At 43.6% G+C, this 22,300-nt stretch overlaps 1 protein-coding gene across 6 annotated transcripts in view; it reads left to right on the forward strand.

Annotated features, from left to right (window-relative positions):
- PTK2 (protein tyrosine kinase 2) overlaps window positions 1-22,300 on the forward strand; it is a 336,960-nt gene that overhangs the window by 17,089 nt on the left and 297,571 nt on the right. For 4 of the 6 annotated variants that reach the window (XM_059723705.1, XM_059723704.1, XM_059723702.1 and 1 more), the window contains exon 2: window positions 4,183-4,242. Coding sequence is in view for 2 of the 6 variants with exons in the window: in XM_059723706.1 (XP_059579689.1) it covers window positions 19,545-19,581 (37 nt within the window). In the remaining 4 variants the exon portion in view is untranslated. Of the gene's footprint in view, window positions 1-4,182; window positions 4,243-19,506; window positions 19,582-22,300 lie in introns of those variants that run through there. The other 2 variants (XM_059723706.1, XM_059723701.1) reach the window with 2 other exon arrangements.

Here is a 22,300-nt window from a genome sequence, read left to right on the forward strand (position 1 = left end):
GGGATGGAGAGGGACTCTTGATAGCAGGGTCTCACAACTTGCTGGGACTTCTGGTGTCTGCTGGCTCCCTGTGTGTCTTATTTACAAGGTTACTTTGCTAGCTTGTTTTGGGCCCCAGTCACTCTAGGCCTGTTGGCTTGGGGCATCCAGACTCTCTGAGCCACTACTCGATTTCTGCCCCTCCACCATCCAGGACCCAGAACCTTGGGCTTGGCTAACACACTGCCCAACCCAATACCCCACAACAGTAGGGCTGTAGGCCCTGACATTCAGCTCAGGTTCGTACCTTAGAGCTTTCATGCCTGCACCTCTGACTTGGTAAATGGACACAGCCCAGATTCTGGGTTTAGCTTCTCGGGCCCACTGCTCAAACAAATAATGAAAAAAAAAGTCCTAACTGAAACTTGTTCTCTGTGTGGGACTACTTACTTGTCCATTTCTTCCATCTGGTGAGGGTGATCCAGCTTTTCTGCAGCCTCTCTCTTTGCTGAGGTGAACCCACCCAAGTTACTCCATTCCACCTGGCAGGAGTCCTTAGTGTTTCTGCATTTTTCGAGTTAGTGGGGAGCTTGCCATTTTGTTTTCCCAGTCTCTTCCTTAGGCTCCCTTTCTGGTCTTAGGTCCCTGAAGATTCTAGCCTTAATGGGGCCAGGCCATCTTCCAATCTTTTCCCTCCTTTCTCTGTAACTGGGTTGCACTCCGTTACAGGAAGACAGTGTCAAAAGCCTTGCTAAACTCAAGGTATATCACATCTGCCAATCTCCACCCCCCCACCCCCCCATCCACAGAGCCTGTCACCTTATCATAGAAGGAAATAATGTTGATCAGGTATGACTTGCTCTTGGTGAATCTGTGCAGGCTATTCCTGCTCGCCTTGTTCACCTTTAGGCGCTTCTCGGCACCTAGGAACACCTCTTTACTCCTGCAGTTCCCTAGATCCTACTTCTTCCCTTTCTTAAAGATGGGCACTATATTGTCTCTTTCCCTGTCATCTGGGACGTCATCAGACTTCATCAAGTTCTCAAAACGGATAATCCATGTCTCTGAAATGCCCTCGGCCAATTCATTTTGTACCCTGTGGTACAGCCTATCTGACGCTAACAACTTGAAAGCATCTAGGTGCTCTTAGTAATCCCTAACCTGTTCTTTTGCTACTTTAGGCTATGTGTCTCCTTCCCTATCTTTGCCAGCTGCACTTGTCATCTGGTGGCTACCCCTGTTTGCAAAGAGGGAGGTAAAAAAAGGCGTTCAATACCTCCCTTCTCTGCGTCATCTGTAACTGAACCCCAGAAGGAATCTATGGTTTCTCTGGTTTTCCTCTGACTTTTGACATACTTTTAGAATCCCTTTTTATTGCTTTTTATGTCCCTTATCACTGCATCTCAAATGATGCCTTGGCCTTCTTAATTTTTCCCTATTACTCCCATATGATACTCTTACACTTTTCCCTAATACTCTGACCAAGTTTCCTCTTTCTGAGGTTCAACTCCACAAAGAGATTGCTGTCTTGCCTGGCTAGTCTCCTGTTGAACTCAGTTTTCTATCACATTGGGATAGCTTGCTCTTGCACCAAAAAAAAGGGCCTTTTTACAGTATACTGTGGTCACCTAGACTCCTTCTCTGTTTAGGCTTGCTTCCCAAGGGATTCTGCCCACCAGTTCCTCAAGTTTTGTTAAAGTCTGCTTTTCTGAATTCCAGTGTCCTTCTTCTTCTGCTCTCCATCCTTCTACCTGTTAGGGTCTTGAATTCTATCATTTCATGGTGACTGTTACCCAAGCTACCTTCATACTGTCTTCATATTTTCAACCACTTCCTCCCTGATTGTGAGCAATAAGTCAAGAAGAACCTGCCCCCCCCGCCGCCCTGGTGACCCCTCTCTCACCTGTACCAAAAGTTATATCCAGACCACACCAGGAATTTGGTGATCAGAAACTGGTTTAAATCTATAACAGAACAGAAGTTCAGTGCACATGAACCGGTTTCAAAATGGCCAGAATTTGTTTAAGAGAAGCCTGGTTGAATGCTGTATCAAATGTAACTGATTTAGGACAAACTGGTTTCTGGAACTTCTGTCCTAGACCTCTTCCTGGTTCAAGTTAAATCACAGTCCCCCAGCTTCCCAGCATGCTTTGCAGCCCTGGAGTGGACTGTGCTGTCTGCTCGAGCAGAGTGGGGTTGGCCCTGGCTCTCTGCTCTTTAGCTGGAAAGGGTGTGGGTAGGAAACCTGGCTGGTGCAACGTGGTCTACCTGGTGGGGGCAGAGCAGCCCCTGCCAGACTTTTCCCCTCTGGAGTGGAGGTGGCAGGGGGGCGTGGGCCAGCAGGCTCAGGGAGATGGAGATTAAACCCACTGCCTCCCCTCTTCCACCAGCCTGGGGACCCCAGCCAAAGTCTGCCTGGCTTTCCATCCCGTTGGCCGGTCACATGGTGGGGGCATGGCTAGAACCAGGCTGGGCGGCACCTCAGACAACAGCGGGGCAAGGAGGGGGATTAAACTTCTCTGTCTCCCCTCTTCCACCAGCATGGGGACCCCAGCCAGGGTCTGCCCAGGTTTCCCCCCTGCTGGCCACTTGTGTAGTGGGAGGCATGGCCAGAGCTGACCCAGGCAGTGGCTCTGGCCATGTCCCCCCTGGCACATGCGCAGCAGGTGGGGGAGAAAGTTGGGCAGACCCCAGCTAGGGTCCCTATGCCAGTTGGAGAGAGGGGAGACAGGCGAATTTAACCCCTTTCCTTGCTCCCCCCCCTCCCCTCCCAATTGCCTGAGGTGCTGTCTGGGGTGGTGTCTGCTCATACCACCTTCCCCCCACAACTCCCAGGGACAAACCTGAAAAGGGCTGCTTTCCCCCTTGCCATTCTAGGCACACCCTGGCTGGGGTCCCTGCAGGCCAGGGTGAGGGTTTAAACCCCCAAACCCTCCCCAATCATACTCAGCAGCCTGGCCACCCCCCCACCCCACCCCGCCCCGCCCCGGTGAACTTCCCTCCAATCTTGCTGCTGCTGCAAAAGGGAAGGGATGGCTCACTCTAGCTTCTCCCCCCCCGCCCCCGGCTTCTAGTCTGAGTCACTGCAGGCATGTGGCTGCATTTCCGGAGTTAACAGTGCATGTACATTCACTTGCAAATTGGTTCAGTCTACACAGGTTAGACTATCCTACAAAGATTGAATCAATTCAGGCTTAGGCTTTTTGAATGTCTGTACTTAGCTTTTATAGCACCATGCATAAACTGGCTGAAGGTGTCATGATGCAATTCATGTGTCAATTGTGTCATAAATGTAACTTCTGCCAGGGCCCCTGGAGTCCGCCATAAGGGGTTCCCAGTATATACGGCATATGCGTAAAATTAACATAAACAGAAGGTACATTTTTCATTGCTGTTAAAGTTGCGTTAGGATTTGTCCACCCAAAACCTTAAAAAAACAAAATTATTAGAAGAGTCTCCAACGTTTCTTGTCACCTTTAGGTATGCTGCATTATTTTCCACAATACACTCCAGTGTTCTAAAAGCATTTGCTTCCATCCCCAGTGGATATCAAAAAACAGTACATACAGGTCAGTCGCATCATACACGCATTTAACTGGCGCGAATTCAACTATACGTGGGATGGGAGGGGGAACGGGGCTTGAGTTTGCACGTGGCGCTGCTGCTTACCTGGAGGCCCATTATGGCGGTGACAGCCACTGCCTCCAAAACCTCCCGCTGTCGCCATGGAGCCATGGCCGGCCGCCAGGCAGCAGCAGCAGCGTGGCAGTGGCTGGGTGGCATGTAGCCATCCCCACCACCACCCTGTGCTGCGCCGCTGCCGCCGGCCGCACAGCTCTAAGCACGGCTCCGTGGCGGCGGCGGGAGGTTTTGGAGGCAGAGGCAGTCACCGCTAGTCAAATCACTGACACGGTAATACGCGATTTGACTATATGCGATTTTCGCCTTACGCGCTGACTTCAGAATGTAACCCCCGCATAAGATGCGACTGACCTGTACTCAAGTTATTGCTCATGCAAGCCTTAATAACAAGTTTATGTTCTCTGTCAACCAGTTGATACAGCTGACTGTCACACAGTCCATTCATTCACAATGTTATTTTGTCTTAATTTTGCTGCGTTAGGTATGTTCAGGAGTATGTGACTCATATGAAACTTGGGTTGTCTGTAAAGGTTCCTAACCAATTCTCAATTATCGTTTCAGATTTGAAGTTCCGTCCCGTGCTGCTCTACCTTCTACTGAGAGCTGGAAAATTTATTTAAGGTATGCAGAGAGTCTTGAGTGAATTATATTTTTCAGTGTGTTGTGTTCATTTTGAATTAAATAAAGTGAAGGTTAGATTTTCAAAAAACCTTCTACAAATGTTAGTGGAGCTCAAGTGGCATTGATTTCCAGTTGGGGCTTTTATTTATGAATTCATTTTAGGTCTTTGAAAATAGTAACCTTCAACAATCCATAATTACTTTTGTGGTTTTTTTTTAAACCAGAGCCCTATAAAGCTTTAATTTTAACTAAGCTTTATAAGCTTTAACCAACCAAAAACAGTTTTCCTGCCTGGTCTAATGTGTGAAGGACTTGCTAAGCTCAAACAGGATAGTTGGCCAAAGGGGCATTTGTAGGAACTTGCCTGGTCTACCAAAGCTGCTTAGCTGAGCGCTGTGTGGCATCAAGATGACCTTTCTATATTGAAGAAGAATTTCAACAATTCCTTATTTCCATATGTTGTTTTCTGTGCTTTAAAGGAAAAATGATGCTGTAGTGTTTTTTCAAAATCACAACCATTTGGTCTGTGTGTATCCTGTCCAACTCTGTTTCTGGTCTTGGTCACATGTGACTCCATTCTTGGCCCCTTTAATTTTTCTGTGCTTTCCCAAGGTAACTTGATCAATCAGCATAGGCTTGTATGATATATGTATTGAAATGAATATACAGGCAGTCCTCCGATTTATGGCACAATTTGTCCTTGAAAACCCTGTCTTAAGTTGAAACGTTGTAACTTGGAACCAATTTTCTCATAAGAAACAATGTTATAAATGGGGGATTGGTTCCTGAACCGAGGCCCAATACCCTATTTTCACTAAAAATACCCCCAAATTTTGTACTCGATCAATTATAGATGAGTAATGTAGCTACATTAATGTATTTATATTGTAAATAGCAATCATATTAATTTGGAAGGACTTCTTTGAGGTGATTTTGCTGGACTTTTTAAAGGGCTCTTGGTTGGACTTTTTGGAAGGTTCTTGGCTGGAGTCTTCTCAGGAGTCTTGGCTGCAGGTTTTTCTGCAATCTTGTCTGCTTTCTTAAACACAGTGTCCAAGGAAGTTTGGACAGATGTTCTTCAGGGAGATGAGCAACACAGCGAACTTGTTCGCTGGCATGGTGTCACATCGGATCAAGCGTTGTAAAGTTGAAACTGCCGTCATAAAGTTGAAACCGTGTCAATTTATAAACGTTGTAAGTGCGAAATGTTGTAACTCGAAATGTTGTAAGTCGAGGATTGCCTGTACTCCATTTTTCTAATTCTCTTGCACTTGACTGTCATCAGTGCAGAACTTGAGGGATCTGGTCACTAATTCTTGTAGTCCACATTTTATTACCATATTTACTCAAATGCAATATGAGGCTCTCCCCCTTTTGGCCTGGGGGAAAAGCCACCTGCCTTACTCGGATACATTAAAGTCTCGCCAAATACATTGTCTGTCATTAAACTGCTGCCAAAATCAGCATGTGCTCAGCAATGGATATCAACTGTGAAGTTGTTCAAATACAGCCAACACTCAGCATGACTATGAAACATGTGGCCCACCTTGGGAAAACCTGCTGATGGTGGAACCTTTTTTTTTTGTGTGGCTCTTAGAAAAATGCAGGCAGGTGTTCCCTCCACAGGGAACTATTACCAGGCCTGGAGGTACTGCAACACCAGGATGGCATTGGGAGGGCCAGAGCCAGCCCTTACACCATTCCCTTTGTGCCAAAAATGCCTGATCTTAGTCAAAAAGCTGAGCTGCTGATGGGAACCTACCACAAGAACAGGTCAATGCAGCCCATCTGAATAAGACACATGGTAGTGCCCACTAGCCATAGTCCCATTACTGACTCTCTTTCTAGTCATGGTGGGCCACGCCATTGCATATAGTACACCCAGAATCTCTCCATTGGCCCTCCTTTCAGCCTGGTGCATATTAGTGTGGTTCCACGCTCCATGAGGTGAAGCTAGACCAGGTTGCCCTGCATCTCATCTGTGTATTTCTTTTGGAGCCTCCTAGGACTCGTGACATGAATACCTGGTTCCAGTCATGAAAGGGGGCTAATTAGCCCATGGCTCTTTTGTGGTGTGTATCTGGAGTACACATGGATACTGAGCTGTGGGGTCATCATTACTTGAAATGCTGTTGACTTTTGTGGGGCCCAGCCCAGTGAACTATGTAGTAAATCACGAGCCTTTGGCTTTGCACGAGTATCATGCATAGTTTGCGTTATGTAGAAGTAGGTGCCAAAGTACTGCTCAGAAGTATGTTTATAGAGTACCTGTGCTAAAACTTGCAACAGTTTCAAAAAAAAGTAACACACATCAGTTCTGGATAAACTAAGCGCATGGGTAGTAGATGCAAATAGTTACAGCCAGGTTTAATTTCAAGGTTATTGTTTTTAAATTTGCTCCTCACTTCGATGTGCTCAGGGAAAACAGGGCCTGACAGTAAGAAGAGGGGGAAGGGACTGCCAGGAGAAAAAGTTGAGGGGAAGCGGAAAGAAAAGGGCTATCTGACCCCCCAGATTTAGTTTTTTTCCTGCTGTAGCAGTAGAAGGGGGACAAATTCAAGGGAGACCTCTAATAATTAGATTCTACACCTGGAAAACTATAACAGACTTATAAATTTTCCATATATAGAATCTGATTATTTGGGGGGTTGTCTTTATAATCAGGGTCACCTTCTGTTCAAGTAAATACAGTATCTTTTTTCCTACTACCACTTTCTCTTGTGGTTAGCAGCTTGGGAGCAGAGAGTCCAGCAAGATTCATTGTCACCCCTGTTTTGCCTTGTAAAAAAAATCAGTTTGCTGCCAACTTAGAAAAAATGCCAAAGCTCTTCTCCACATAAACTCTGAGGCAGATGATGATGATCATGTCCATCTTGCTCATCTTGATATAATCACAGTGAATTTCTAGAGGTGAAAAAAGCTGCTGATAATATTCTGGATGAAGCAAACCTTACTGCATTCATGGCCGTTACATAAAACTGTGTTTTAGAATAGTTTAATAGTGTTTTCTTGTCTATGGAGCCTTTCAAGTTCTGTCTGTGATAGTAGTTGCCCATTTCCAATGTGGCATGGCCTCCTGTACTAACCTGTTGTATAACTTCAGATAGACCTGTGGCTTCATATAAGTAAAATTATTTTACAAACCAGTTTAAAGATGGTAAATATTTTAGTAAAAATATCAGTGCTTATGCTTAAGGTCCTGTGTCCTGTGCTCTGTATATATAGACCTGTATAAGGCATCAGGCTCCTCAGATGTACTGACATGACCTCCACTGTCCTTTTCCCTTTTGTCTTTCCCATCCCTGGTCCAGGTCTAATTAGCACCCCAGTATGCTTGTTCCTTTTTTATAGTAAACTTACTTTGTTTTGACATCCCTCTGATATTTCTATCCATCCTAGATGTTTACAGTGCTAAAGAGCAGGGTAAAAGATAGCAGGAGCCAGGGCACCTGTTAAGGTGTGCAAAATGGTTTCAGTTTTGATATCAAGGAGGTGTTGGAAATGCTTTGGTAATGGATATATGAACTCTTTTTTTGTCCCTGAAAAGCTTTTGCTAATAGATAAGGGCTAATGCAGAATAAATGTTTGAGGCTGGTTAGCTACTAATAGCAGAGTTCATGCCCTTGCTTTTCAGCTAATATTTGTTGATGTCCCTGCCACCTAGAGCAGTGGCAGCAGTGCAGTATCTGTTCTGCTTTAGGGGGCTAGCAGTGTCTTTAATAATTATTTTGGAAACCCAGAAAAGTAAGAACCTGAAATGATGTCTGTTGGTCTTTGAGTTTATCTTAAAACATACTTATGTGTAAGGGTATACAAAGCATCAGGGTTTTTTTTAATGTTTCATTTCAGTTGACCTTTATAAAATGAATAGCTACTAATGTCATGATGTCATACATAAAGCACATTTGTATCTGCTTTGTAAGCCACAGCTATTTATTTGTTCTTTAGAATGCAGTTGTAAAAAACTGACGTGAGTCATCCTAGTAAAAACCATGGCAGCTGCACATTAATTTGTTAGGTAAATATCTTGCAATACAGTGAACCTTCCTGGATGTGACTTGGCTGTAAAGGTTTTGTTGAGCTCCATCAGTAGCATAACTAGGGCATAACGAGGGCCCTGTGCTACCCTGTACGGCCACAGGAGCCAGGCAGGGCCGTGCCACACCCACTGATCAGTATACCTGGGGTATGAGTGGAGCAAATGGAGTGGTGTGCTCCCTTTTCCCCTCCCCAGTGCTCCTGGGGGATGGTCAGTGCTTCCTTCTCCCCTCCCTGGACCTTTTATATGGTCTCTGCCTAGCCACAGGAGCTGGGCAGTGCAATGCTGCACTGTGTGTTGTGGGCAGGGGAGAGGGGAAGCTGCTGAATGGGGGAAGCAGAATGGTGTTCCCCTCACCACACCCTTGCCCCCAGGTGCTCAGTGAGCACCTTGCATTACTAAACACCACGAATGGCAGTGTTATAAAATACAGCACTAACAAGTAAGCAAAGATTGCAAGAGAGATGCAGTTTACATGTAGCATTTTCTTGATTTGTTGGTGGGCATAAAGCAGTGGTTCTCAACCTTGTTAGACTCAAGACATCTCTCTTCAGAGTGAAGGCACCCTTGAGAGAATGCCAGCACCCACTGTTCACTTGTTTTTTGACTGTGGAAAAAGCAGCAATTCTTTTGTTTCAGAGACATCGGAAAGACCCACAAGAGGTGAAAATGTTTTAACACTATGGATTCGTATGTGAAATCTCTGGGTTTATCTTGTAGATTGTGTTTGCACACCTAACTGCTAATCTTGCACTGTGCTCTGTGGCACCTTTGGGAGGATATTCCAGGGTGCTGCAGCACTGTCTTTGAGAGTCACTGACATAGAGAAGTCGGTTTGCTTCAATAGGAATTTTGGGGACTGGAGGAATTTGGGATTAGTTCTGTTTGTTTGCCAGTATTTAGTACCATCCCCTTAAAATTGCAGTAGCGTGGTGTTAGACTGTGTCACTTCATGGCTCCAAGCATACGAGTTCAAGCCTTGCTAAACTCATTCCTAAACTCACATAACGGCAGGCAGCGGGGTGGGGGGACGTAGATCCTGGGGTGCCAAAAAGTGATCTTCACCATAAAAAGGTTGGAGACCAGTGCCTCAGGGCATGCTTTTGGACCACTGAGGCACCTATACGTGTGCCAGACATCTGCTCCAGTGCCTGCTAATTAGTCAAGTCTGCTGAAGCATGTTAATGCACTCCAGCAGCCTCTGTCACATCTATTCCATGTTCCCGTGCTTCAAAATGGTGTCTGGGGTGCTGTTTGATGAGCTTTAGTTCAAGTGACCTGTCACCTTTTCGAAGCGTGGGATGCTGAATATACGTGACACTGCAGTAGTTGTTCTAATTAAAGTGCCTCCCCCTCCATCCAGGAGTATGTGTATAGATGCCCCTGGTTCCCAGTGAAAGCTTGTGACAGGACTTAATGGCTTAATGGTAGGTGCCTTCCAGTCCTGTGCTTCTATGTATAAGCAAGAAATTGAAGTTCAGAAAGTATAACCTGTATCAAGTGGCTCATATATTTCTCCAGAGCTTCCTGCCCTAGTTATTTGGATCGGCATGACCACTTTTTCTCACTTTCACCTTAGAGCAAAACTCAGTTTTTTTAAACTGAGCTAAGTCAGCTCAGCTAAATGTAGTGAGCTCCCAGGTTATAGTGCTTCCCTTGCCTGCCTGTGAGCCAGGGCTGGGAGGTTAGCCCTAAAACCAGTGATTCTTGTCCAGCCTGGCTCAGGAGCCATATGAGCAGTCAGTGCTAATCAAAGAGTCTCAAGAACATACATCACTAGGTCAGTTGTGGGAAACATACAGTAGTTCAAAAAAAAAAAAACGTGCACAGTCAAACAGGGGAATGTCTCAAAAAGGGGTAAGTCTCTTTAGTGTTTACTAAATTTATGTACTGGTATATTCTGGTTTCTAAGCAATAGCAAATAGATGTCCAAGTATTCAAACATACTGTTTTGGCAAGCATGTACAATAAGTTATAGAAACACTGAGGGGTATCTCATTCTTACTCATTGGGATGTCAGTTGGATACAAGACGTTCTTTCTTTGAAATAAAGGCTGATATTCAGGAAGCATGATACAGGATTCAGAAAACATGTGGGAGTACGGTAATAAATCCTGGCTGGTTAGTCAGTAATGGTTCCAATGCTGTTTGCTTTCCAGTATTTTGCTACTGGAAAACGTAGTGCTTGTACCGTGACTGATAGCGATAGATAGCACAGATGCTGCATTATTCATGAGTATAGGAAACGCATATGAGAAAAAGGCACTTTGATAACCTTTTCTGTAAAGAGCTGCAGTGGTACATAGAAGAGTCACTTGTGGCTCAGAAGCAGCAGTGTGAGCCTTGCTGCCTTAGACTATGGCTCATGGTTTCCTCCACCATGGTTTCCTTCCTACACACTGATGAGGCTAGGGTTCGGTCCCTTCCATAGGTGCCTAAAGATGCATGTCTATATGTAGTTTTTTGCTTCTTTACCCCTTCTGGCAAGAATAAAGTATGAAAACCAAGGGAAGAGATCATTCAAGCAGTGGTGTCCATGGTTCAGTGAATGTCACATATTTTCCTTTTTGTGGTAGAAGTAATGCATCCTTATGATATTAGGGGCATCATACTACAGGAAATACTGCCTTTTAGATTAGATTCTATATTGAAGGCTTTCAAATGATTCACTTCATGCCACTTCCTTATTTTTCCAAGTTTCAAGGTGTTAACCCCTGTACCTTGCTGCATTACAATTTGAAAAAACATAGTTGGCCCCAAAAAACTGTCTTCACCAAAGCTAAAGAAGTTACATGCATATATGTTTAAGCTTTTGCATGCGTGTTGATCAGTTCAAATGGAAAAAGATAAAAGGAATAATCCCTTTGTGAAAAGCTAAGCATGTCCGTAAGTGTTTGCATAATAAAGACTTCAGTGTTTGGTGTATAGACTTAGACTGGTACTCAAGGCTCTCAGTCATTTTTACCGTTATCACTTGTATTACTATAGCATTGAAAAGCCCTAGTCACAGACCTAGACCTCATGGTTTGATGCATGGGGCTCTGGCAGACATTGAATTTATGGCGCAGTTAATGTTTGAAGCACATCTTAAACTATAACAAGCCATCCATTCAACTGGTTTATGGCATGCTAAAACATTATATGTGGAACATCTTTGTGACTGGTTTGCCTTGTGCCTTAAATAAAAATGTATGGCATATGCCATTGTGTGAACACAACAAAAAGGCTGTCCCTGCCCCAAGAAATGTACCATCCAAATATAAGATGCGAGACGGTGTGTGACTCAGCAGATGGGGGAAGTACAAGGAAGCAGTAGGATGCAATAGGTCAGCAGTGGTCTAACCGTTTTGTTTTCTGGGCATCAAAGCAAAAGAGAGTTTCTCCTAAGAATGAGAGGCACTGTCTCTGTTTTCTAAAAATGAATATAGGTACCTCTTAGCACTTGCGTTATCCAGCAAAGACTCAGAACTGAGTGGATCTTAGTACCGAGTCTTTGAGGAGATAAAGTGCTTTCCGAATTTAAGGAGCATAGTTTACCAGAGATTCCAGGATAGTAAGCATTAGGTAGCAAAAACCATTGTTTGTTAATATTGTCTTCCTTCTGGTCAGGTCTTCTAGCTACTGTGAGGCCATGGCAAAAGCCATAGTAATAATGATGGCTCTCCTTGATCACAAAACAAAAAGGCAACAACGATTACTAAGCTTGTCTCTTGAACAGCCTGATTCTGTAAATGGTGACTGAGTTGCTCCTGTACACTTTTAAGCTTTTATTGTAACAGAATGTCTCATATTTTAAATGCCAATACATCCCTTAAAAATGTTAATTAAAACAAAACATAAATAAATTATTCTAGTGGCCTACGTAAAGGAGGTGGAACTAATTTTCTTCTAGGTATATACAACTTGCTTTTCTTAATGACAGCTTTTATACTCTAAGCGCAGAATGTAAGCCTCTGTTTCCACAAATATCTTTCTGAACTAGTGAGTTACTCGGCAATTGCGCTTTTGCAGAAAATGTTAAAAAAAAAACCCCAAGCTTTCATTTTTGTTATATGTTTGGCACCTGGTGATTGCTAGTGTGAAAGGTTCCAACTGAGTTATAAAGTTCTGAGTCTGTAGGTAATAAAAATGTTGACAGACCCTTAAATATGCTGGTCTGAATGATGTTATTAAAGGATAAGCTTTCATGTGCCTGGGTTTAGCTTTACAAGTCCCTTTAACAAAGCAGAGAGAAATCCTGGTGTATGGCACTGATTAGCTCATGTCCCATTCATTGATCCCAGCCCTCAAAAAATACAGTAGATTACAAACAGAGGTAGTGTAGTTTAAAAATACCCTGATGTACTAGAATGGCTGAAAAATCCACTTACTATTTTGTGTTTCTTTTAGCCTTTTTTTCATTAGTAGCTGTCATCCAGTACTTTGCCTGTGCCCAGTTTAAGTGAACATCAGAACAACATTTTTTAGCTTTGAGTTCTTTGCATGGAAACTCCTGTATAAGTGCAACTTAGTCGTTAATTGAGGTGAACGGAATCAGCTTTCTATACAGTAGGGGTGGTAAGGATATGGCCCACGGCCAGAACTGGCCTGTGGAGCCCCTTTGCCTGGCCCCTGTTGGTTCCCCCTGGGCCTGAGTTGATGCACATGCTGCTGGACTGGCCCCGTGTGCAGGGCCTGTGGCATGTGCCACATGTGGTGCCTGCTTCAGGATTTGTGCTACCTGTGCACCCTCTCCAGGTGGTCCCACAGCACCCACTTCGGGTGGTCTGGGATCTGTGCTGCATGTAGTGACCATTTTTCCTCCCTCCCTGTCTAGTCCAGGACTGCTCTGCAGATTATGGACCGGCTGGAGCAGGTGCTATGTGCAGCACGGATTCTAGACCAGCCAGGATGGGCCTCGTGTAGTGTGGGTCCCGAACTGGCTACAGTGGGCACCATCTGTGGCATGCATCCCAGGGCCTGCACTGCATATGGGTCCTGACCAGCTGGGATGGGCCCTGTTGCTCTGGATCCAGCATGGAGGGGGTAGGGGTTGTTGGGCAGTGTGTGGACCTGATCCGGCCCCAGACTGGCCCGGTGCTACTTACGGGGCCAGGTAAGCTTGACACCCCTGCTTTGCAGATTACACCCCTTTTGTCTGTGCATGAAATAAATGTTTTAGCTAAATTAAAACAGCACTCTTTACCCAGAAGGGATCACAAAACTTTCTACCAAGGTTGCTATCTATTATTGCTTCACCCATGCTGGAATGCTGCCATCCCTCTGCTAGATGGTGGGAACAACATTGTAGCATAAAGGAACACCACTGCCACTGAGAGGTGGCATTGCACTTGATATAACAAAGCACAGAGAGGGAGGGACCTGAAAGGTATACTAGGTTTTGTTCCCTGGGAAACTGTTAGAATGGAATTGTTGTGGCTGAGAAAATGGATTTTAGTTAACTTGGCAATGATTTATCATTATTTTTGCCAGTAAGTTTGAGAAAGTGTTTAATAATACTTGCAGGGGTGTAGGTTGTAGCCGTGTTGGTCTAAGGACATAGGCAGACAAGGTTCCTTGGGTGAATTTGATATCTTTTATTAGACCAACCCAAATAGTTGGAGAATAGTTATTAAGCAAGCTTTCGGGTTCAAAAACCCTTCGACAGGCTAAGGAAGTTTCAGCAGTTGGTGTGTGCTCTTCCTAGAATGAAAATTTAATAATACTTATCATTTGGGCAATGCTTGACATCTCCAAAATTATATGCAAATGAAGGCTAATTAAAAAAATTGCAATACAGATAAATATTTAGATAGGTAGGATTATCTCTCCAAGTCTATGCAGAAAGTCAGGATTAGATTTTGTGAGTTTTCAGTTATGTTTCTTGCTCAGAATGTCAGCTCGGAGGCACTGAGGATGTGGGTGCATGAGGGCCCTGGCCCCCCTTGGGAGGAGGGCTGTCACCTGAAATGCGTAAAACTTTCCATCATTGTAGCCCCCTTCCCTCCTCTTCCCTCCCCTCCCCCCCGAGCAAAAATGAAAGTCGGTATCTATGCATCAGCTCCTGCTATCTCTTTCAAATAGATCCCTAGAAATCCGATAGACTATGAAACTTCTGCTTGACTTTTTTTGCCATGTAAAGCCAATCCCTGTGTTTTGTCACAGTGTATAGCTTCTTGTAGGCTCAGATCAAGTATCATTTGCTGATTTAAAAATATTTGAAGAAATTAAGAAACAGTATGAGAGGTAGATTCCAGCTTGTGGAGCCTGCGCCTCGCTCCGTCTGACCTATCGGGGTGTGGCCCCTCCCCTTAACTCGCCTGCCATGCCTTGGATGTACTCAGTTACCTTCGGAGGGGTCTCCAGTGGAGCTCTTTATCCTGGGTGGGGCCTCCCAATAGGCGGTGGTACTCATGGTTATCGGACGCAGTGATCCACGGGGCTCCGCCTCCCCTACACCCCGTCCACACGCCAGCCGCCGGGCGATGTCCTTCAGGTGTTGCCAGGCCCAGTATGATGGCCTCTGCCTGGTTCCCCGGTTCTCGGTCGTTCCCCTCTCCTGCAGAGAGGGGTTTCTCCTTTCTCCTCCTTTATAGATAACACTCCTCTGGACCAGGGGGAGCTGGTGGTTGCTTCCCCTGGTTCCAGCCCCCTCCTGGGGCCTCCGCTATCTCCCCTTTCCTCCCGTCTGCAGGGCGCTCCCCTGCTTCCTGTGCGGCTGCCGCTTCAGAACGCAGCAGAGAGAGTGCCTCGGCGTGCACTCTCTTCTCTGATTGCCTCTTGCCTGGCTGCTGGCGAAAGGCATCCCACTCCTCCCTATACTGCTTGCTTGAGACCCGCAGGCGGGGTCCTCGACGCTCCGTGTGAGAGCCTGCAGCACGGGCCGCGCACCCGTACTCTCTCCCCCGGCTCTCTCTCTTTCCCTGTCCTGTCGGCGTTTTTGAATCCTCCCGCAGCGGCCACTCCGGCCGCTGGGATTGGCTCAGCTGTTCGCCGCGTGGTGAACAGCTGTTGCCAGAGCCGGCGTAATGGCGGCTCGCGCGGCTGCAGCCGCGGCTGCGGCTCTTCCTCCCGCTGCCCCTCTGCCGGTATGTATGCCCTCCTGGGGGCTTGCTCTCGGGGTCTGGGGTCTGTGGGTCCCCTCTTCTCCCCCTCACTCGCCTGTGGGGGCGCTTCGCCGCCACACAGCTGAATACTGTATTTACCTAAATCCCAGACAACTTTGAATTTAAAACAACCCCCCCAATAATTAGATTCTATACATGGAAAGTTATAAATTAGTTACAATTATTCATGTGTAGAAGCTAATGATTGCAAGGTCATCTTCAATTCATCCCCACCACCACTGTGAGGGGGGAAGCAGTGTTGGGTGGACAACCAGCAGAAAAAGCAGCACGGGTAGAGGTAGGCAGCCTGCCCTATGCCCCCCCACCTTCCCAGTTGTCTCACCCCCACTCTGGGGCCTGTCTCATGGCTACTTGCCTCCCCTTGACACCTGTCCTGCCCCCCACCTCCCTCCTCTGTCACTTACCCTATGCAGTGACTCTGGCTTCACAACATGTGGTGACTCCAGGCCTGGTCAGGCAGAAGAGGCGGCAGCAGCAGTTCAAGCCCCAGCCCCAGGTTGGACCAGAGTCACAGAAACTCCTATGTCTGTGCAGTCCCTCCTGTGCTTCTCCCACCCTGTAGTGTGCAGTCTCCCCTGACACCCTTCATTTGCAGTCTTCCGTCCCTGTACCATCCCCGTACCACCATCACCTTCCCTCATGCTGCCCCTGGGCTGTGCACTGTGCAGGCTCTCTGCGGGCTGCCTTCGCTCTCACTATGCGGCTCCCCCAGGTTGGGGTTGGAGTTGGAGATCCTGCTGCAGAACCTTCCTGCCCTGTTTTTTCATTTTTCCTTGGATTCGAGAAAATATGGGAAGTTAGTTTATAGTCACTTTTCATAAGTATCTTCATCAGAATCTGTTTTGTGCCAAAGGGTGTCTTGGGCCCCTGAAGGAGATTGTTAATAAATTCATTGTTTTAAAATCTGTCTTTAATGATCCAGAAAAAGGAGGAAAACACTTAAGAAGTTTTAACTCTTAAAATGAAAGTCTGAGTTAATAATATCCTGTTCCCTTTCTAGTAAGCTTATAGGAAGGGTTATGGAGAAACCCTCCTGACGCTCTTTTTTTAGGGAATGTTACAGATCATCATAACTGACCTTAAGTTGCTGCTGTTGATGTTTGATTTTTTTTCATGCAGAAGGCAGACTTAAAAATGGTGAGAGAATAACAGCAAAAAGGAGGAAGAAGCAGCTTCTGTCTCTGCTTTGTTTTTCTTTTTCTTTCTTTGCCTGTAGTGCGCAGTGCCCAGAGTCTGATCAGCTGCTGGCAGTGGTTATATCAGTTCCCTTGTTCTGATCTGATTTGCTTAAGGCTCCTTTCAGGACTAGGATGATGAAGGCTCAGCTGTGTCATGGTGGGTCCCAAGAGATGAGTGGCAGAATGGTTTCATTCCACTTGTTTCCTCTTCTCCCATTGTTTGTGTAGAGCTTGCTCAGTCTCCAGGAAGGGGCGACAGCCTCATTGTCTCAGCATTAACCAATCAAAACACCATTTTTGATTCCCAGTACAAGCATTTCTTCCAATTTCTAGAATCGTTTAGGTCATTGTCATAGTAAATGAACACTTAGCAGGAGCCTTGAAGATACCTTATCATAGTTATTTTAATCTAAAGAATTTGGTTAGCCTTGTGTTCAGTTTTTGCTGACTGTTACTTGGACATCTTTTACCTTAGAGGCGCGTGCACACACACACTCTCTCTCTCTCTGTGCAATATATATAAAAATTCAGTTTACAAACAGAAGATGATCTAAAACTATATATATATAGTTTTAGATCATCATCTGTTTGTAAACTGAATTTTTTTTCCTTTAGAAATGTGAAAGTATATGGTCAGTGAAATCTAACTTCCCACCTTTTTTCCCCTCTGAACCACATATAATACTTTCCTTAGAGGTAAGTCTCAGGACCTTTTAAAAAAATAATAATTAAGGTGGAGTTGCAAGGCCTGGAAATCTGACACTGCCAGCAATTCCTCCAGTTCCCCATTGCTATGCTATCCTTTGTACTGGTATATTGGGGGTGTGGGAGTGCTGCAGAGGAGCCTTTTATCCATCAGCCACCCCACGTTATTCTAACACAGAGAGAGGTTTATATCCAACAAATGTATAGCTCTTCACTAAGGTTCACGTGCAGAGGATCTTATTTAGGTTTGAATTCTCCCTACTGTGCCATACCCCTAGACACCTTATTGCTGAACCTAGGTCACTCCTCGTACGCCCATCTGGTTTAGTTGTGCCAGCTCTCAGCCCTGCCCTCCTCCAGCAACAACCTCCTCAGGTTTGCACACTCCATCCCGAGATTGGCCCGTCAGGCATACATGTCCCCTCTTCTCATCAGCCTGGTTTCAGTGCACATGCAGATTTGTGGCTGTTTTTTAAATGATGACAACAAACAGCCTTAAACTTAACATTTTTGAGAGGTCTCCAGTACAGCAAATCTTTTCTCTACTGGTTTTTACATAGGTGTCAATCAGCAATGAAAAAATAGGACTTCTAAGAAAAAAATCAGTCTCAAGTTCAGAGGCTTCCTGTTAATTATTTATGAAGAGAAAAACCAAATAAAAACTTACCTAGAAAATACAGGGCATAGAAATATTCTGTGTGAAATGTCACACCAATTAGACACCTATTTTTAGGACAAAACCAGGATTGTCTGCTCCATTTTAAAGTCATTTTAGAACATAACACTCATGGGGGTGGGGGACAGCGGGGAGGGTTCAGTGATCAAACATGGTACTTTTTGATTCAAGTGTAAAGATTTGACCATGCTTTCTATAACGCATGTAGCATAGCAATCATGTTATAAATTAAAACACCACAAAACCTTCCCATAATTTTCCCTTGGAGAGAAAAGGGAGAAGGGAGTCACATGACTAGAATGGTGGGCAGGTGAGTTCATGACGTGTGTATGGTACTCTGGTTCAACCTACATGAGAACCGGAGTAGAATAGAAAGGAGTTGCTAGCAGATGCTACATTAATTCTGTACATAAAGCTGTAAACCATAAGGGCTATGTAATGCCACTGTAATGGGGTTGCATTAACTTTTCCAGTAAAACATTGTTAATTATAAGAAAATGTGTGTTAGATAGAGCTAAAGTCAATGGAAGATTCTGCTTAAGAATAGAGGATAAGACTGTGATACATCAATATATCAGTTCAGAAAGCAGTAAGAATTAATTCTACAAAATGACCAAGCTAGTTACTGTTGGGATTTTGACTTCACTTTGAGCCCATCATGTTTTTGTTAATGCTAGTTGGTTGGTTGTTTTTTAATGGGTCTTGGTTTGGAAGTAATAGGGAAAATGCAGAAGCAGTGAACCTTTTTCAGTTGGTAAAAAGGGGCTCACTGTTCTTTAAGGCCTACTTACAGTGGTGCTCCAAGCTGTTTGAACAAAATAGTATCTTTTATTCTCAAAATTGTATCCGAGCTATAAAATGCGTGCGTCTTGTTTCTGTATCTCTAGAAAAATGCTGACCAGCATGAACTCAACTTTAATTCATCTTTGTGTTGAAGCTCCCTTCCCTGTGGAAAACTATGCACAGGACTGGAAGTTTTCAGAAAGACATCCTCATATGAAAATAGGGCTATGTTGAAAGTGCTGAATATTAACCATAATAGTGGTTTTTGGTTTGCTTTGTTTGTTGTAACAAGAGGGTTTCTGTACACTTCAGGGAACTGAATAATAGGAGCATAAACTCAAGAATGAATGAATGGCTTCCACAGATCTTGTAAAAGTCTCATTTTTACCAGGCTGACCCTTGTCTGAAGTGAAGAGTGATACAGAAATTTGAAAAACTTCTACCATCAGTTAATCTTCCGTTTACATCTCCAGTCCTCTGAAAAAGTAATACTTCTTGTGCGGGTGATGTGATCTCTTGAGGATAAGCAAGCCTTTTAATGAAAGCCTAAAACCGTTCCCTTACGAGCTGTTTGGGGGCTTGCTTTTTTTTTTGGATTCACAGTATGCCTTCTTATCATTAAAGTTGCGTAAAATGTTTTCTGAAGTGAGGGCATGTTTTGATTTGCCTGTAAGAAATTTGAGAGCTCTCTAGTGTTTTAAAGATTTGAGGGAGGGAGGGAGGGAAGTTGAGCCCGGGATGTGAGCAGTGCAGGGACAAGGAAACGGATCCAAATACACTTTCTCTTCAGGGGTTTTATATTTCACAGTGGAAAAATGCAGGTTTTTGGATTTTTGAATTGTGCAAATAATGGTATGTATTAGTAGCTATCTTGACTCTCTTCATTAGAAAGAAGAATAAAAAATTCCCTTGTAAAATAGAAGGGTGTTCCTAGCCCATGAATGCTAAAAGACTTCTGGTGCTCTATGTTTGTATAGCTGGTAATAAATGTTCGGTTTTCTGTAGTGTTGCATCCTTTAGAGAGTATTTCTGTTAATTTGTGATGTAATATCTATATTGGCTGCAAATAAGATACTGATTTGTATATTGCTGTTTTTAAATTCTGGAGCTAATGTAGTCATTTAAAAGTGAAAGTAAATTGTTCTCCTAGCCTGTACTTGTAAAGAATGAAAGAGGTTTGGTTTCTGGAAGTAATATATATATATATTTTTTTTTTTTAATTTTTTTTTTTTAATGAAAGTTAACATTAACATTGTGGGTGACTAAGTTGGTCAGTTAATATTTTCCGTGCAGTACAAGGGGGTAATAAGAACAAGCTGCCGTGGTGAGCAAGCAGGTTGATTACATGAGAACAGTATGTTGTTCATGTTCACATTTAGAAAATATATTAGTAAATTCTCTAGCATGTCCATCAATAGCTGTGACACACAGTTAGACTTTTCAGCAAAGGTTAGCATTTCAGCAAAATTTCGATGTACTTCAGAAATTTAAGACGGTTATAGAATTTCTTTTCCGGTATTTAGTTCAGTATTAAAAACATTTACTCACTTAGGTTAAGTAGCATTTTGTTCCAGGATCTGTTAACATTTTATTTTTACATGATCTGTTAAGTATGGATGATAACATTTTATCCTGGAGCCTATAAATTTCTATGAGTGTTGTGTGATTATTATTACACAACAGGTATTATTTTTAAAGAGTTCATAAGATGAAAATAAACTGTCAAAGTACTAAGAGTTCTTGTCCTTATTCTTAAACTGAGATTAGCTTTACTAATAAGGCTTCTGTTTGCTTTTTTGCTTAAGCTTCATGGTTTTGATATATTAAGCAAGTGTTGCCTTTTAAAAAGTCTCTGATCTCTGTCATGATGCAAGATCTGTAAACTTGATTTGACGGAGGACTGCTGTTTGGATCAGATATGGAAAGAACTATTGCTTAGCTGGGAGTTTTGTCTTTCACTTAGATCAGCTGATGGGGCATTCAGATCACAGTATGTTAACTTTAAGCTCGCTGTGAGATGGAATGAAGGTTGCTTGTCTGTTTTCTTTTATCTGCAAAATGTCATCTCAGGCTCCCAGAAGAGGAGAACCACATTGGCCTAAGGGTGTCAAAATATATGGTAGTCTGTTGGCTCCACTCTGAGTACCCAGCAATTTAGGAGGAGATATGATCGGTGCTGTTGGCCTGCACCAAAGGGGAACTGAATAATGGAACCAAATTTATAGTAACAAAATGATCCTATTTGTAGCTGGGCTACAATTTGCCTGCTTCCTTGAGAAACTGAGTATGAGCTGACTTCTGCCAGGCTGAATCTTGAAAGACTGAATACAACATAAATTACTTGATGTTTTAAAGGTGACCCATATTTCTTTGTGACTTTTTTCCTGAGTTTTCTTGCTATGAATTCCTTTTATTAAATAGCCAAATAATATACTTCTAAGAGAATTTTAGAAATAGATCTCCTTGGTGTAGGTCAGATTTGAGAAAATAGAAAAACTTGAAAAGTTTCAGTATTTAAAATAGCATTTTGGAAAAGGGCTTTGGTGAATGAGTCAGATTTGCTATGTCAGTGAGCATATACAGCTTCAAAACTGCAGTTTGTAATGACTTTGTAACAGTATGTAATTACTGTGCAGACTTGAGAGTTTGAGAACTGTATATTATTACTAAACCTATTGACATTACCTAACGTCTACAAATGGATGTGAAAATAAGTTTCTTTTTGTGCTGTGTTGCGAATGCTGAAACTTTGCTTTTGTGACAGCTGGGTAATAGAAAACAATACTGTGGATCTCTGTCATGATATACAGACTACTCCCAGTATCTTTTCTGATCTAAATACATAGGTTGCAAGTACTTTGGGATGTGGTCCTTTTTCTGCATATGTTTGTTTGTGAAGGGGGTGTTTCTCCTGAATCAGGATTAAAACAGTAGTAATAGTTTCACACACTTTCAGAAGTTTAATTTTCGAGAAGGATCCAAAACAGTAGCTGTGTCTGTTTTTCATAATATAATGTGGGGTCTAAGGTGGGTTTGCTGATTATAAAAAAAATCCATGGAAATAGAGATATTTTTCTGTTTAACAAACTAAAAGTATATAACATGTGAATTTTGAAACTGGAGTAAAAAAAAAACCAGAGTCGTCTCGTTCTGTGTAGATCAGCATAAGGCCAATGAAGGAAGTCTTTGATAGCTGTGCTTTGTCTCACCCCTTGCTTTGGGACCAGACAGTTTTCTTTTTCTTACTAGTTGTCCTTTCTTTCCATGTCTTTCCTGTTAAAGAGAATGTTTCCACTGTAGACGTGAAGAACCCTCAGAAAATGCTAGCTCTTAGTTTTCACTCAGTTTTTGGCAACAGAAAGGTAATAGAACAGTTTCTTCTGTTGGAAAGAACTCAGGCCTCAGCAGGTCAGCCTGCTTTTGACATTGTGGATTCCTATTTGAGATCTCTGGGTTTATCTTCTCAATCATGTTTGCTCACCACCCCGGATCCTGGTTGAGAATCGTTGGTATAGGTCTTAATATCTGTTAATTTAGAGCTAACATTGGTATCTTTGTAATACTGTTTAGA

The sequence above is a fragment of the Alligator mississippiensis genome, chromosome 3 (genome assembly GCF_030867095.1).
Source record: "Alligator mississippiensis isolate rAllMis1 chromosome 3, rAllMis1, whole genome shotgun sequence".
Taxonomy (NCBI): Eukaryota; Metazoa; Chordata; order Crocodylia; family Alligatoridae; genus Alligator; species Alligator mississippiensis.